Source organism: Rutilus rutilus (genome assembly GCF_951802725.1).
Source record: "Rutilus rutilus genome assembly, chromosome: 19".
Lineage (NCBI taxonomy): Eukaryota > Metazoa > Chordata > Actinopteri > Cypriniformes > Leuciscidae > Rutilus > Rutilus rutilus.
This window is the reverse complement of record NC_140232.1, coordinates 29,908,117-29,926,994: the sequence shown is the minus strand read 5'-3', so window position 1 is coordinate 29,926,994 and position 18,878 is coordinate 29,908,117. Positions and strand designations below refer to the sequence as shown.

At 37.8% G+C, this 18,878-nt stretch overlaps 1 protein-coding gene across 1 annotated transcript in view; it reads left to right on the top strand.

Annotated features, from left to right (window-relative positions):
• Positions 1-18,878, top strand: part of kcnd1 (potassium voltage-gated channel, Shal-related subfamily, member 1) — a 57,548-nt gene that overhangs the window by 824 nt on the left and 37,846 nt on the right. Inside the window, exon 2 of the mRNA XM_084388860.1 lies at positions 305-2,125. Within this exon, the coding sequence (XP_084244986.1) occupies positions 1,011-2,125 (1,115 nt within the window). The 5' untranslated portion in view covers positions 305-1,010. The remainder of the gene's footprint in view (positions 1-304; positions 2,126-18,878) is intronic.

Here is an 18,878-nt window from a genome sequence, read left to right as displayed (position 1 = left end):
ATGTACCGTTTATATAAGAGTTTAAATGTGTGTGTGTGTCTACTGCATATATAAATCAAATTTATGCATTTATATAAATATATATATATCCACACAGATATATATATAGCTATGTAGCTGTAATGCCACACCTTTTTCCGTTTAAAGTATCAATGAATGTAGCGTGAGAGAGATCTCATAAACAGACCGTGAAGCTTGTTTATTTAAACAGTCTCTGACGTAAAACAAGCTAATGAAAGTAGCTACTGTGTTCCATGCTGCTTTCAGGCGTCACCTAATGTTTTGTTATGTTGTTTCATGACAGGTGCGTGAAGGAAAGGCCATACTTGGAGTCCAAGTGTCTGTAGTTCTGAGATCTCCCACTGAAAAACGTCTCAGCCCCTTGTAAGATTGAGTAGCCACTTGAAGCTTGAAGAAAGGAAAGAAAAATAAAGGCAAGAGTATTGAAACTGCATAAAAAGGAGGTAGAACGCCTACAACTGAAAGAATGGATGTAGCAGAGTAGAAATAGTCTCTTGCTAACTTCAGAAAGCCTCATCACAGACTAATACAAATTTGAAACGGCACAGCGCAGCAACAAATCAGTATTCTCCGGCAGAGCCTGCAAGATATGGCCGAGAGAGTTAACCCTTTAGATGGCTGAACTGATTCTTTGAACAGCCACAATCTGCAAACACACTGACTTGTGAATGATGAATTTTAATGGGTCATTTCAGGATCGTTTTTGACAAATGGAGATCCTGAGATTCAAATGGCTTTGACACTTTGACAGCCCCAAATTTTTGTAGCTGATAATGAAAACGTTCTCAGAGGATTCCTGCCTAGTCTATTAGATGTACAGACAAACCGAGAGACGTATAACTGACTAGTCTGAGATCCTCAGCTCGGATGATTAGTTTGGAAAGACTTTTTCTGGTCCAGAAAGGTTCAGAAAATCTTCTCAGGGCTGACTGGCATTCTCCTCTTTGGCGTATTTGTTTCAGTAACAACGTTTAGCCACCAAATTAAAGATGGCTGCCGGAGTGGCAACATGGCTACCTTTTGCCAGGGCAGCGGCTGTTGGCTGGCTTCCTCTAGCCAAGAAAAACATGCCCAAACCGCCCGTGGACAAAAAGAGCCGCAACGACGAGATCCTCTTCGTAAACGTGAGCGGGCTCCGTTTCCAGACATGGAAAAACACGCTGGATCGCTATCCCGACACTCTGCTGGGCAGCTCGGAAAAGGAGTTTTTCTACAACGAGGACACTCAGGAGTATTTCTTCGACAGGGACCCAGAGATGTTTCGCCACATTTTGAACTTCTACCGTACGGGTAAGCTTCACTACCCCCGGCAGGAGTGCATTCAGGCCTTCGATGAGGAGCTGGCATTTTACGGCATCGTGCCGGACATTATCGGAGACTGCTGCATGGAAGAGTACAGGGACCGCAAGAAGGAGAACCAGGAACGTCTGGCTGAGGACACAGAGGCCGAGATGGCGACGGACACCCCACTGCCGCCGGAAAGCACATCTCGGGAGCGCTTGTGGCGCGCCTTCGAGAACCCCCACACAAGCACCATGGCGCTCGTTTTCTACTACGTCACAGGTTTCTTCATCGCCGTCTCGGTCATAGCGAACGTAGTGGAAACTGTCCCCTGCCGAGCCCCCAAAGGCAGCAAGAAAGACTTGCCTTGTGGTGAGAAGTACACGCTGGCGTTTTTCTGCATGGACACGGCCTGCGTGCTCATCTTCACGTTCGAGTACCTCATGAGGCTTTTCGCCGCGCCCAGTCGCTGCAAGTTCATGCGCTCGGTCATGAGCGTAATCGACGTCGTCGCCATCATGCCCTACTACATCGGCCTGGTCATGCCTGAGAACGAGGATGTGAGTGGCGCGTTTGTCACGTTGAGGGTGTTCCGCGTCTTCCGGATCTTCAAGTTCTCACGTCACTCTCAGGGCCTGCGGATCCTGGGTTATACTCTGAAGAGCTGTGCTTCTGAGCTGGGCTTCCTCCTGTTTTCCCTTACCATGGCCATCATCATATTTGCCACCGTCATGTTCTACGCAGAGAAAGGCACCAAGGGAACCAACTTCACCAGCATCCCAGCCTCCTTCTGGTACACCATAGTCACCATGACAACTCTTGGGTAAGTTCATTCCATTTTCTACCTGCAATTGTTTTGAATATGCGATAGATTGATCTTCTATACGCACAGAGGGACTATTTCGCAACTGTCGAGTGTTTGTTTGGACTGCAGTGAAGGTAGTATTTAAAAAGCTAAGGAAGGAGTAGATGAGATCCATTAAGAACTTACTGGAAAATTCCCGTGTGATCCAAACCACTTACTGCTTCATTGCTCATTTATGATGCTGACATCATAAATGTGTTCTAATATAGAAGTTCCACCAAAACTTTTGCGGTGAAGAATGAGTTTGAATATGGACAGATATATATATATATATAGAGCTATTGTGTAAAGAGTTCTTTTGAATTTACATTCAAGTTGAAAATGTATCATTGTTTTGGTGTTCACATGTTGGGCACAAGTTTGCATGAACAAAATTTGCATAGCTGAAGATTTCAATTTAAGTGAAAGAGTGATTTTCATTTCACCAGCATACAGGTTTGGTATTGCAGCAGGTTTTTAGGTAAGAAACCTGCCTATATGTAAATAATTTTTTTTAAATGCACATTTTTAAGGTTAGTGAATCATCCCTGCAACAAAAACCAAAATATGTACCTTTGTATTCCTCAGTTATGCCCTGAAACCTTCCCCGTAGTGAGTCATTTACTCATAAACTGAGCCGTGAATGAGTTATGTACTGTTTCTGCATTAAACTCTTCAGCCACGTCTCTGTCCATTGGTTTGCTGTCAGTCTTTAGGGAAGCAGAGATGACGGAGTCCAGTTTTCTCTTGTTCATTGATACAGATCAATCCCTCAAGAGTGATAGATGAAGAGTGAAATGCTGTGTCACTGCATTTGAGAGGAGAGGATGAGGAGGATAGATGAAGCGTAGTCATTTTGTGTATGTGTGTGTATTTTTTCAACTTGTTCCTGAAACATTTGGCAAAATGTCTCAATATGGTTTCTTTTTTCCATGTTGTTGTTGGGTAGAAAACACCCACACAGATGCAATGAGTATCATTCAGCACTATAGCACATGTAGGCTGTGTTTGGAATACCATAATATCATAACATACTACTATTTTTTCCAGTATGTACTAAGTATACTGCACAAAGTATGCTAGTTTTAAGCAAGTTTTCTGCTTGGAACAACTGAATGAGCTGCTGCATTTGGCAAACACAGTAAATACACCGTAATAACACACTTTATGAGATACCGAATCCCACATTGCAATGTGCATTTCATGACCTTCCATTTCCAGTGTTACAAATTAACTGGCAGCAAAATCTACTTATTTATTGGTTTTCAAACCGGTTTACCTGAAGACTAATGCCAATGGTTGAGCCACTGAGGTACTAGGATAGAGTACAGTCTTCCAGGTTCTGGAAGTGAAATTCCCTTTTTTTTCTTCACCATATAGAAATTGATTTTGATGATTATATATAGTAACTATATACCTTTCAAGACAAACCTAGCATGAGTTCTGAAGTTATAAATTGATGAAATATGACTATCGTATCCCATCAGTCAGTGTAATTTCCAGTTTTATTTTATTTTAATTGAACTACCTATAAATAAGATAATAAGATAAAACTATATATATATATATTATATATATGATCAAGATCAATAAAAATAATTTGGTTGGCATTTGCTGTTCTTTGCTAAATCTTATATTCTAATATTCTTTGCAATATATTTTTTGACTGTAATATTAGGAATATTAGGTTTGGCTCATGCATTTCTATTCTTTATTAAATATTTATTTGAAATCCCTATATAATGAAAGTGGATGGTAAAATTCCTACTGGAAACCAAGGCTGCAAGTTGATGGTCATTGCACTCTGTATCATAGTGACTTACGCCCCAAACTCATATTTGTCATGTTTATTGTTGCATATACTGCATACTGTTTCACACACTATTTGTAGTTGCAGGCTGTTTACATTGGAAAAGTTGGTACACAAAACTGTGGCATTTGAATTTGGTGCAACCGCATTTATGCTGCTCTTGGACAGAAGGCGAATAATGAACCTAAATCTTGGGTCTTCCTCTGCATTATGTAAATGTAGGAAATAGCACCGTATTACTCTTAATATTTGAGCTAATCGTGCAAATGTCAGGAGCTGTGTATTAACACTTTGAAGCAATACATCGTCCAGTTATTGTACATTATCATTGCACACACATATTACCTGCCATTGGGTTATTAGCGTTTTTTCATAGCATATCATGTAGACTTTTAACATTAGTCTTCAGTGGTTTCTGCAGGGATGTTGATCATTGGAAGAGGACTATAACAGTATCTGAGTAGAGTTATTACTATCTAGAAGTCTACGTATTTTTTGTAAAAATGTGTGTGACATGATCTCTTTCACCTAGAAAGCCAAATATATAATCTGTATTATTTTATTAGTTTTGCCTACCTCATGAAGAGCAATTCAGAAACATATGTATGGTTCTCAAATAATGTTAGATGTTCAGATGTTTGATCTAACAGTATTATGGTTTCAAATATATACTGCAAACCATCTGTAATGTGTTTATAGTAGTCGCTGTTACTATTGCTCATAATTAAGGCTGATTTGAACAAAGTATTCAACTTTCTGCCACATGTTTTTCATGTGTGATGGTTTAAATTGTGTGGTTGGTTGAGGAATGGTGTGGTATTTTGATTATAAATGATCAAATTTTACAATTTTTCTCATAGTGGATGATAATATAATACCATGCAGTTTTGAGTGGGCTAATGCCACTCGCTTTGTCTCTGAAAATGTACATAGTTTAGATGTACAGTCATGATCATTGATGCATTTGAACTGGTTGGTGACATTGATATTGATTTTATGTGGGTAAAAACAAAAAGTTGTGATGTAAAGCAAAGCACAGGACTATCTGTGATGCCATCCAGCAAATTTAAAACCTAATCAGTGACATTTTACCCTCAAACTAATTACTTTTACATAGACCTGGCTATGTGACCATTGTATAGTCTCCAAAGAAAATCTAATCTGGAAGCAGTCATGTTGGAACAACGAAAGTAATGTTCAGTTTTCAAATTCAGTGATTTCTGTTTGCATTTACTTTGTTAATATTCATGAAAAACAGAGCCACAAGAAGTATAGCATTTTAACCCTATAATCACATTTTCCAAATATAATTATGCACTTTTGTGGTTTGGAAATCCCGGGCAATGAAAAAGCAAATAAGCCCATCAGGTTGCATGCTTCAGCGTGCATGTTAATGAATGTCTCAGTTGAATGAATGAATATATTTGTGGGTGTTCCTGAAGTTACAGTAGAGAGATCACCTGATGCATTAATGTTTTCTCGGGTTGGGTTGATTGGCCGTGTTCCCTCTGGTGATAGCCGGATAAATGCTCTGCTTTAGCCTTACTGTGCATGTGCTCAGATCAAAGGAACGAGCAGATACTCTTTAGAGACTCTCAGTGAGTGCAAGATTCGATTGGTCGGTCCGTGGCGGCAGATGAGTTAAATGCACATTACCAGGGCTTTATATCCAACTTTACGCTTCCTCTCCTTTGACCTTGACAGGGCAGCGTTTGGAGCAGGAGCTGCTGAATTAAGATGTCTGCTTCATTCCATTTGGATACTGTGTTAAATGTTTAATGCAGCCCTCTAAGTTATTATTAAATACAACCTGGGTGAAAGCAGGATACAATACCCTGTATGTAAGAAATCCGGAGCAGCTCGTAAATTATGGGATCTAAATAAAGGATGAATGAATGGATGGAAGGATGGCTGGGTTGATGGATGGATGGATAGATAGGGCTTTAAAAGTGAAGATTACAAAAGAAAAGTGTAAGAATGAGAATCTAGAAGGATCTTTAACACTGTTAAAGATACAGTCATGCAAACTTTGGAAAGAGAACATTGTTTGCATTGTGAACATTATTGCACGAAGACAGGTATGTTCTATGCAATTGTGTTGATGGGGAAAAAACAAGATGCATTTCTAGTTTCAACATTATTTGTTCTTCAGACATTCTTCTTTAAAAGAAAAAGAAGTTACAGGCATGCAAACTTCGGGCAAAAAACACAAGAAGTGCTTTTTCCCATTTTCGAACTGTCACCATTGGCATATAATGGAACAAACATTGCAAAAGTCAACAGATTTTACTAATAGACTTACCAATCTCTGAGTACAAATAAAATAAGGATGCTGCCATCTTGAAAATGGGTGGATTACTCAGTACATATACATCCATGACATTTGATATTTTGGCTTTCATCACTGTTTATGTTCGTCTTTCTTCAGAAAAAAAATACTTAAATAAAAAATTTGAGACTGGGAAGTTTCTGAAATTTGATTGATTTGACATGGAATGTCCCAATTCGTCCTCTTGTCATTCATTCATTAATTCATTCATTCATTCATTCATTCATTCATTCATTCATTCATTCATTTTGTGCCTATTCTTTTAAGGAAAGTGGAATGTAGACAAAATAGGAAATTAGGGTGAGTGAAGGGGAATGGGATTGGGACATGACCCAGGTCAAACTTAAACCTGGGTTCCCTTGAGTGAACTGCTCTTACAAGTCCTAACATGCAGCTCTGACAGTACGTTTTTTTTTAACAGAATAAATAGTGTACATTCAAACATTTACATTTGTTTTCAGCTTTCAAAGTGCACAATGGGCAAGATATTGAATTCCATGGTTTTTCAGTAAAAAGAAAAGAAAAAAGAAATGCTTATTTTTGTCATTTATCAAAAAGAGATTTGATGGACTGTTCAAAATCTTTCCAGTTGGGGAGTAACTTTAATCTCTCCCTTTACAAGAGGACAAAACTTGTTGTCCCAAAGCATCACCGTCCCTCTCTAGAGTCCACTCTCACCATCTGCTGTTAGCTTATATAAGTGTCTTGTGGGAAATGGTCGTCCTTGAACAATGCAATTCCCAAAGGACCTCACAGCAGCCGCGTTAAGCGCTAACGTCTGTGACAGAAACCACTCAACTTATCACTTCATTGAAGCTGTCAGGGTGTGTGATGGGATTGTGGCTCTTAATTTATTCTTTATATATTTTTTTCTCCTCAGACTGATGACCTGTCAGAATTATGTATTAGTGATGTAATGTGGTTCTGGTCTTGGTTCAGTTCACATAATTCATCTCGTGCTAGAGGCAGCAGGCACCACATCCTTTTATTTATTTATTTTGGGGGCGTGTAAAGGTCTGCCGTGATTGGCTGGGAGATTTGACTGTGGCATAAGAGATAATGCTGGCTGAGAATAGAGATTTAATTCAGGTGTGGACATGGTGCAGTTCAAGGGACGGATTTATTTTTTCTACTCATTCTTGCATGGGGTCAGGTGTCTTTTATGAGTGCATGTCTTGCGCTGCTTATCTTATTAATCGCATACTGTATGAGTAGGTACTACGTTTGAATGTACTTTTTGACCGTTAAAAAGTACGCTCTGTATAGTATGAAAATGGGTAGTATGAATGAAATTCATATCGTACTACATCCGCCATGTTACCGTCACGTGACCTACCAGTGTCAGCTGCATCGCTACACTTCCATTCATAAATCCACTCCTGTTGCCTAATGAGATAGTAAAGTGTCCAGCGAACGTGCACTTCAGAATCTCTGCGGAAGTAGAAGGTCATCCAGGGACTTTTCACCTACTGTGTATTCATACATACTACTCTTTTGGCGTACTGTTTTTCGCATGGTATATAGTAGGGAAGTATTCGATTTTAGACACAGTTATAGTCTTCCAACACATCATACCCTAGCGACCATTCAGAACACCTTAGCAATCACACAACAACACACTAAAACATTCAGAACACCTTAGCAACTGCAAAGCAACACCTTGGCAACCACCCACACCATCCAGAAAACAAAAACAACAAAAAGTCCTTAATAGTTTTCACCTGCATTCATTTTCAGTTGTTTTCACTCTCATGCTGTTCTATGTCATTTGATGTCAGTGATGCCAAACTGCATTGGATTTCAGATGTTTTGTGGCTAACATGTCTTCATGTGTCTTCAAAAATATCCAAGTTTGTACAGTATATGCGGAAATACAAATAAGATTTGAGAGCTACAGCGGAATGGAACATTTTAAGCAAATGGTGACATTTGGGTCTGTTCCTCACACAATTATGACTTCAGAAGACTTGGAATGTAACGCAAGACTTGTATGGACAATTTTTAAAGTAATTTTATGAGCATGACAGTGTTTTTCCACTTTCATTTGTATGCAAAACGGCAGCCTCAATATTCTGTTTAACATTTCCTTTTGTGTTTTGCAGAAGAAAGAAGTTCATACAGGTTTGGAATGACGTGAGGATGAGTAAATGATGACAGAATTTTCATTTTTGTCTGAACTATAATTTAAACTTAATTCCCCCAGAGATAAGTCTGTTGACCTTTTCTTTGACAACTGGCACATTGTATTTTATAATTTAGTGCGATGTCACTTATTGATGGATGTTTAAGTACATTTAATCTACTTTATCAAACCAAACCAACTTCCTCCCTGCAAGTGAATTTGAACTCAAACCAATATCATCAGCAGTCTGTAATTATGGTGTGCCTGTCAGGTGTCTCGAGCTGTCTGACTCTGAGAGACCGCTCTTAAAAGCACAAGCAGTGTCTCAAACGCCAGTTCCAACACACTTCCAGGTACTGTTAAAGAGTAGTGGCACAGTCTTTGTGTGACATAATGTGTGTGCTTTCTGGATAAAGGCATATGCTGCAGTTCTTGAAAATGTGTGTGTGTGTGTGTATATATATGTATGTGCATATATATATATATAATTTTATATTTACAAAAGCTAACAAATGTACATTTGTGTGGCAGGTCTTTTTGCCATTTTTTTTTTTTTTTGTCTGTTTGGCTTCTTTTTTCTTTCTTTTTTTATGCAGCAAATCCAATTTAGTTTTCAAATCAAATTTTTTAGACCACACTGACTATCATAAAAATAAATGTAGTGGAGCTATTTTTTTTTTTTTTTTCAAAAGACTAGTTTTTGATAACTTAATTTTATTATTATTTATTTTTATGTTTTGCATTGATATTCATTTATTTACTTTTTTGTACATTAATCAGAGTTGATTAATGTACTCTGTAGTTGATTGATGTACCTAACATATCAGATTTGATACAAAAAGTCAGATTATTTTTTATTAAATTGTATTATTATTTACATTTATATTTTTCATAATCTTTTTTTTTTTTTTTGCCCTTCAGATTCTGAACAAAGCTTAAAGGACTTGTGTTGATAGCTGTAGTTCACACTCACGCTGGCTTCCTGACAGCTCTCAGGGTCCAGACAATAACAGGCAATTCATAATCTTACAGGGAAAAGAGATCTCACCTGGATTGGCTGCAGATAAAGGGATTTGTTGAGGTCTAAAGAGTCATATGGTGCTGAATGATGGATTAGAGTGAAAATGTCTCTCAGTTGTGTCCCATGAAGATCTTTCATCTTTTCATTGAGACTTACGACTTTATACCGTAAGAAATGATGATGAAATGAAATGTCATGGGTCAGATTTTACTTTGCCTATGAGGTTGCAGTTTATCACATGCATGAGTACAGAAAATTAAATGTCAAAAGGTCACGTGTAAATATCTCATTTATTGTGCGGAGACAGCAGAGGTGATGACATGAATGTAAATATACTTGGCGGTAAGGTGCTGAGCATGCATTAACTTTCTTGAACGTAAATCAAAGAACAAGGGTCAATGGTCAGGAAGAGGGAGATCTTTTACAGTCATCATAATAGCGGGCCCAGGACAGAACCATGAGGCACTCCCATCAGAACTAGCTTTGTGTCAATACTGTGATTGAGGGAGGGAGGTTCAAAAGGAGGTTCCCTTTGCTGTTCACATGTTTTATGAAAGACAAAGGATGATGGAGATCTTTCATTTATAGATTTATGTTCAGAAGGTCAACTGAGGGTCGGGAAATCCAGCTTTTTGAAGGTGCAAGACGATTATCTTTTTTCTCATGCATGTAATTCTCATCAGGCACATATATAAATCTGGTGGTTGGTTATGGTTACAGTGACCCAGATTAATCATCACAAGTATATAAACCATTCAAACTCTCATACTGAGAGGCATTGTTCAATCATATTGTTCATAAGTAACAATAGCTCTGTGCACAATTCATCTCCGTAGTGTCTTTGCAAAAAACGTTCCCTTCCATTATCCAGCTCTCCTGACATGATTTGGCCAACTTACACCTCCCTCCTATCCAAAAATAATCGTAGCTGCTCAGTCAGGTGGCCCCTGGCTGTGGTCCTTCTGTGTGAATGACCCATTTACCGCCTTTGTGGAGAAAAATGACAAAGCTGACATCATTTCCTCTCTTGCTCATGCCTCTCGTCGAGGTCCGCACCTTTCCCACAGGAGCTTGAGGGAAAGGGAAGACTGCGGCACTACTAGACTGAAGTGCAGGCACTGTGAAAGCAGAATGCTGCTGTTTTGATTGCAGTTTGCATATTCATAGTGTCAAGTTTGGCTTTTAACATACTTATCTCTCATCACCATGACATATAAAGACATGCTAGGAAGGTGTGTATTAAATAATGAATAACTTGCACTTAATGAGGTCATAAAGAATCAAATTTACCATTATCATTTGAGATAAGAGTTTGATTTACTATGAAATGGTACAGTAGCTTTTAGGAATTGCAGCTTTCTAAAAGGGCATTTATTGAAACAAAGCCGCACTCGTTTTAATTTAGGGTTAATTAAAGCTGCAGTCCATAGTTTTTCCTCTTTGTCGCCATCTCTGTTAGAAATCTGCCATTGCAGTTATTCACGGAATTATCAACTTTACGTGGGTTGTGCCTCGGCACAGCACAGCGCGGATGAATCCAATGTTTTGAGGAGAATGTGCGGCTGTCAATCACAGGTGTGGATACTGGCATTCGAAATCACAGATTCTACTTTTTGGAAGTATGACCAACATAAGAATTTTCACCGGAAAATGTAATCTGAACAAGTAACATCAACTTTTGTTCTGACCAGCTAAGGGGAGAAAAAGCATTGCAGTAAATCGTGCTGATTAAATCTAACGCTAATCGCTTATCATATCGCGTCAAACCGTGCAAATTATACTTTGTTCTCAGATTGTTCATGTTAACAATATCCGCATTGTTTGGCTACAGAAATAGCTTTCAGAAATCAAAACTTTCTCTCCAGTCCAAATATTGAAGCTCAAAAATCATTCATTTTTATTTAAATTTGATTAAATTGTAATTGTTTTTATGATTTTTTATTTTAAAATCATGCATTTTTTTATTTATTATTATTATTATATTTAGTTTATTTTTATTTAGTTTATTTAATACACTGTTCATATTTTTATTTATTATAAAATAATTTGTGGTGTTGTTGTTTATTATTATTATTATTATATAAAATACATAAAAAAGGTATGAAATTACCTCTTTAACTATGTAGGTCATATATATGAGAGACCAATTCAATTTTGTAGACCTTTGGAGCGTGAGCATATTTGCATGAAGGATAAGCTCTTGTGCTTAAATGTGCTAGAAGGGAGCCATTCGTCCCTGCACCGTGCTGCACTCAAACCTGTGGGACCCTGAAAGTACAAATCCATTACGTTCTGCATTGTGTGATGATTGAAGATTGTGAGATCGCTTCGGCTCTGTGAGCTCAGGTTTGAAAGTGTGGTTTGACAGTTTCCCAGCCATGAGGCTCTTCTGAGAGCATTTGACGGAATATATGGGGGATACGTGACTCACTCTGAGATGCAGATTGCTTCCTGTAGACTTCCATGTTTTCCTGTAAAAAATTTTTTTGCGTCATGAGTGAATCACTCAATTCTAAATGAGACTCACAAACAGAATGTAATGCAACCTAAAGAACTAGTAAAATCTAGTTCTTTTACTCTCTCTCCTTTTGTGTTCCACAGAAGAAAGTAAGTTATACAGGTTTGGAATGATAATGAGGGTTAGTAAATGATGACAGTAATTTCATTTCTGGGTGATCCATCCCATATTCTACTCTTTTCTGAAAATGCTATACGTTTCATGTTCAATTCCTGAGAGCAAGAAGCAGCCCATGAATTATCACCATTGTGCCCTTGAGGAAGACACTTAACCCCAGGTTACTCCAGGGGGATTGTCCTTTTTATATGGGCATGCCAAATTCATTTTAGGTCAAGAAAAAAAAAAATCACTTTATGTGGGCCAATTTTTAGGACTAAAAAGAATTACAGCTTGGAAGATTTTACAGCGACCCTGCTTGTGTGACGACAAATATATTCTATTCTACTCTACTCTGTTCTACTCTGCTATGCTATGCTATGCTCTGCTCTGCTCTACTCTATTCTGCTCTACTCTGCTCTATTCTACTCTACTCTACTCTATTCTACTCTACTCTACTCTATTCTACTCTACTCTATTCTACTCTACTGTAATCTAATCTGCTCTCCTCTACTCTAATCTACTTTGCTCTACTCTATTCTGCTCTACTTTACTCTACTCTAATCTACTTTGCTCTACTCTACTCTGATCTATTCTGATCTATTTTGCTCTACTCTGCTCTACTCTATTCTGCTCTACTCTATTCTGCTCTACTCTATTCTACTCTACTCTATTCTGCTCTACTCTATTCTACTCTACTCTATTCTACTCTACTCTATTCTACTCTGCTCTGCTCTGCTCTACTCTATTCTGCTCTACTCTATTCTAATCTACTTTACTCTACTCTGCTCTACTCTATTCTGATCTATTCTGCTCTACTCTATTCTACTCTGCTCTGCTCTACTCTACTCTACTCTACTCTGCTCTGCTCTACTCTACTCTGCTCTGCTCTACTCTGCTCTGCTCTACTCTGCTCTACTCTACTCTACTCTACTCTGCTCTACTCTGCTCTGCTCTACTCTATTCTACTCTACTGTAATCTAATCTGCTCTCCTCTACTCTAATCTACTTTGCTCTACTCTATTCTGCTCTACTTTACTCTACTCTAATCTACTTTGCTCTACTCTACTCTGATCTATTCTGATCTATTTTGCTCTACTCTGCTCTACTCTATTCTGCTCTACTCTATTCTGCTCTACTCTATTCTGCTCTACTCTATTCTACTCTACTCTATTCTACTCTACTGTAATCTAATCTGCTCTCCTCTACTCTAATCTACTTTGCTCTACTCTATTCTGCTCTACTTTACTCTACTCTAATCTACTTTGCTCTACTCTACTCTGATCTATTCTGATCTATTTTGCTCTACTCTGCTCTACTCTATTCTGCTCTACTCTACTCTATTCTGCTCTACTCTATTCTACTCTACTCTATTCTACTCTATTCTACTCTACTCTAATCTACTCTGCTCTGCTCTGCTCTACTCTATTCTGCTCTACTCTATTCTAATCTACTTTACTCTACTCTGCTCTACTCTATTCTGATCTATTCTGCTCTACTCTATTCTACTCTGCTCTGCTCTACTCTACTCTGCTCTGCTCTACTCTACTCTACTCTACTCTGCTCTACTCTGCTCTACTCTACTCTGCTCTGCTCTGCTCTGCTCTACTCTATTCTACTCTAATCTGCTCTGCTCTGCTCTACTCTATTCTGCTCTACTCTAATCTGCTCTGCTCTACTCTATTCTGATTTATTCTGATCTATTCTGCTCTTCTCTACTCTATTCTAATCTACTTTACTCTGCTCTGCTCTACTCTATTCTGATCTACTCTGCTCTACTCTATTCTACTCTACTCTACTCTGCTCTGCTCTACTCTGCTCTACTCTACTCTGCTCTGCTCTGCTCTACTCTACTCTACTCTAATCTAATCTGCTCTGCTCTACTCTATTCTGCTCTAATCTGCTCTGCTCTACTCTATTCTGATCTATTCTGATCTATTCTGCTCTTCTCTACTCTATTCTAATCTACTTTACTCTGCTCTGCTCTACTCTATTCTGATCTACTCTGCTCTACTCTATTCTACTCTAATCTACTCTGCTCTAATCTAATCTGCTCTACTCTATTCTGATCTATTCTGATCTATTCTACTCTATTCTGCTCTGCTCTATTCTGCTCTACTCTATTCTGCTCTATTCTACTCTGCTCTATTCTTTTCTATTCTATTCTGCTCTACTCTATTCTACTCTGCTCTATTCTGCTCTACTCTGCTCTACTCTACTCTATTCTGCTATGCTCTACTCTATTCTACTCTATTCTGCTCTGCTCTACTCTACTCTATTCTGCTCTGCTCTACTCTATTCTACTCTGCTCTGCTCTACTCTACTCTATTCTACTCTACTGTAATCTAATCTGCTCTGCTCTGCTCTATTCTGCTCCACTCTACTCTAATCTACTTTGCTCTACTTTACTCTGCTCTACTCTGATTTATTCTGATCTATTCTGCTCTACTCTACTCTATTCTGCTCTGCTCTATTCTGCTCTACTCTATTCTGCTCTATTCTACTCTACTCTGCTCTACTCCACTCTATTCTTTTCTATTCTATTCTATTCTATTCTGCTCTATTCTACTCTACTCTATTCTGCTCTACTCTGCTCTACTCTATTCTGTTCTGCTCTACTCTATTCTACTCTACTCTGCTCTACTCTATTCTACTCTACTCTGCTCTATTCTACTCTACTCTGCTCTACTCTATTCTACTCTGCTCTACTCTATTCTACTCTACTCTGCTCTATTCTGCTCTACTCTATTCTATTCTGCTCTGCTCTATTCTGCTCTACTCTGCTCTACTCTACTCTATTCTGCTATGCTCTACTCTATTCTATTCTGCTCTACTCTATTCTACTCTACTCTGCTCTACTCTACTCTACTCTACTCTACTCTACTCTACTCTATTCTACTCTGCTCTACTCTATTCTATTCTATTCTTTTCTGCTCTGCTCTACTCTACTCTATTTGCAAGCCCAATGTTCCTCTGCCCTTTCTGTTTCTACTTTCTTTCTCATTATTTAGTAGTTAGCATTTATATACACAGTCATTCATTTTGTCTCTGATAGTTAATCACTTTAATCATCTAGAGAACTGTTCATTGTGCTTTTGATTTATAGCCCTCTAAACATGTCCCGTTCTGGAGGGAAAACTCAGAGCTCAGTGTCACCTATAAAAGAGGCATTGACTTTATGGTTATATATATATATATATATATATATATATATGTGTGTACATGTATAGAATTGAGACAAATTACATATATTGTAATTTGTCTCAATTCAAATTCTTGGGTATATTGGAGACTTGGGCTGGTTGTCACATTGGATATATCTCAGTAAGATTTTGATTCACAATTGTTCACAATTTTGCTGAAAACTTTGCTGTTGTGACAACTTAGCCCATTGCGTGAAGAAAAAAAATGGTGTATTAAATAGACTAAATTGAACTGAATGAACTTTTTGTAGACACAACTCATGTGCAGGTATGCGCGTATTCAAAAAATGACATTGAAAAATAACCCCACTCTGAGAAGTATTCACTAGAGTAGAAAGTGTGACAACTAAACCCGGTCTCCTCTATATCATAACACCAACAGTCACAATTTTGAGGACAAAGTTATTTGTGTTGACCTGTTTATGCAACAATGTGTTATGAATTAAATATACCTTGAGACTTTTATATATTTGGTATATTAGGTCTACAGAGTATTACAAAAGAGACAAAGTGCTTCTTACATGTTCCCTTTATCAGCTTTATAAAATGGGGTGCGCTTTATCAGTTCCCATGAGCTCACGTTGTGTTCCAGAAAGAGCAGACATCATGACTTTTTTCCAGTTTGCAAAGGAACATGGATTATCTGAGTTCAAGCTGTTAATTTTCAGAGGTCTAACATGCTAACGATGCTTCAGAGTGGAATCTAACATGCACATTGAGCTCTTGTCGCATGTGTGCAGTCCACAGATCTTTAATTAGACGTTTCCACAGCTTAGAATGTGGAGTCAAATTAAGTCCCTGCCATTTCCCCTCATCCCAGAGACCATTATCACCTTTCTGCAGGATTGGAAAAGACTTTCATTTACAGCCCCAGCTTTATCTGGCAGCAATCATGACCAATGGAAGCCGTGCAACCTTTTTTATTTTGAGCACTTGCTACTTGTACTATGTTCCTGTGTTCCTGGCCAGTCGTCGCGGGTTTAAATTAAACCGTTGATGCGTGCGCTTGACTGTCTGCACATAGCCAACATATGAGCAGAAGCCTGACAGCTCCATGCACACAATAGCCTTATTCATTTAGCCTTATATGCTTCTTTAGGTCCTAGTTTACATATGCTTCCTAAATCTTAAAACAGCCATATTGTACATTTTTGTAGCATTTAAAATCACCCTTTAATGTAAAGAAATCTAATTTCAATAGATTTTTATTTTCTGCCTCTGACCTTCAGGCATCAGGGTTGGGAAGTTAAATTAAATTTGATTCGGAATCTATCAGCAGCGTTTTTTTCCAGAAGTATTTTTTCCATTAATTTCTTCCATAGTGATTTAAAAAAAAAAAAAACCTTAATTAAACTGTTATATGCCATGAACCAAGCCAACCATCTACGAGGTGAATCATGACATTACAAGCTTAGATTTGAAGCATAAAAGTATTTGAAAATCAGACAATCCCATGAAGCATTGCGAACAGCATAATCGAATTAAAAGCGATGGAGAAATATTAAACTACTCATTTAAAAATGTTGATTATATAAAAACAATATATTTTAAGTTTATTGCAAAATATGCGAAGTATTTTGAGAGCGCAAGGAATTTGACTTGATTTCGTGGGTGGAGTTAAATGGGTGGAGCTAAATAACTCTTTTGGCACGTTTTGCTTGCGGTGACTCTGATTGGTGGAAATTTCTGTACAGTATCATGGGTAATGTAGTTTTTCACACAAATTAAACACAATAACTCGTAACAAGAAGTTGAAATAATGCAGTTTGACAGCTTCAACAGATGCAATTCCATTAACAACCTCATGGCTCACAGGTCTGTCTTTAAAGGTTTATAAGTTATCATTAAAAAACAGTTTCCCTATGGAGAAAATGAATGAGTTTTTACTTCTGGAACTCTTGCACTCTATTGAATTAGCACAACCCTGGTAAACACAATGTGAGTTACACTGCTGTTTTGCGCACACACTCTGCAGTGTGAAACAGGTGCTATAAAAGGCTTGTCTTCTGTGTTACTGTACCTTTAAGACTTCTGTGTGTATATGACTCTGTTTTGAATGTTTTGCATGTGATGTTTAAGGGTCAAGTTGCTGAATACTGAATAGGCATTGATGTTCTCTCAGAATGTGCTCTTACTCGTGACAGTTTTTTCAGCGTAGTTTCCATAAATGACAGCGGACCAAGCATTTTGTTGTGAACAACATGGACAGTCATTGTAGCCTTTTGTTGTACATCAATTTTTATGACTTTCATTCATATTTTAAGACATCTACTTTCAAATTTGCAGTTCTGCCATAATAATGAGTTTAAACTCTGTAATCACATCATCTCTTCTGTCTAAATTAAGGTCTTATTAATTGAATCATAAACAAGTTTCTTTTGACCTTCTCTTCACATGCCAGATGGTCAGAACTGGCAACAGACTTTCAGAAACCTTGGATACTGTTCTCGCGTTCTCGCTCTCGGCTCATAAACTAAAACACTGCGATTAGATTCAAGTGCAGCATATGGGACATACAGATGCCGTAGCTAGCTGATCTTGGGTTGTACGGGTTTTTAACAGGGCAGGTGGTGTCAACAACCAACTATCAGGGGCTGAAGGAGGAACATGAATTCTCAATCCATTCTCCTGCAATTTTTATGCGCTTTTCTTTAATAAGTCATCACAAAATATAACACATCCTTGATGAGGTAACGCTAAAAGCCAAGAGGCAGTTCTGTATATGCTGTGGACCTGTGGTCATTTTCAGTGTGTTTGTAAACTCATTGATAAGCCTGTCTTATTATTCATGAACATGTTTTCTGTATACAATATGTAAAGTACTGGTAGTGGGATGAGACCAGTGGCAGATGGGTGAGTGTTTAAGCACATCTGTTCATTATTCATAGTAACTATATGTGAAACCATGTTTTATATATATATATATATGTGTGTGTGTGTGTGTATATATATATACACACATACACACACACACACACACACACACACACACACACACACACAGTATTTTATTTTATTTTTTCAACAATTTATATTTCTCAGAAATAGACTTCACAAATGGCATTGGTTTTTGTCTCTCTCTAAGGGTTCAAACTCCTTCCTTTAGTTCAGCATTTCTCTGGCCAAATATTCAATAACAGGACACTTTTTCACTTAATCAAATTTATGTCCATTCTTATATTGCAGACGGATGGAGTTATGGTGGTCTGATGACGGAATAGGATTACAATTTCATTTATTAAACTGAAACCGCCGTGTATGAATTCTTATCAGCTTGACTGGCATTGTTAAGTTTTGGGAAATTGTCAGAAATAAATCAACTCAATACATATTCCTGGTCTTACTGTGAATGATTCATTTGTGCATGTTATTCCAAAGAAATCTCGATATATAGGATGTTGATAATCTAAATCCACACACATAGTGAGTTAAATAATCATCATAATCATTTTTAATTGCACTAAACTAAGTCTTTTTACTGTTGAATGAATATTTTATGCTTTATTATCAATATTTTCTGCTTTCTCCACCAACTTCTTGTTGTTCACTGAGCCATTGCAATGCATTTTGGGGTTACATGCCATGCTGTCTTAGAATTCAGCTTTTGCAACTTTTGTTGTGTTGTTTGTGTCA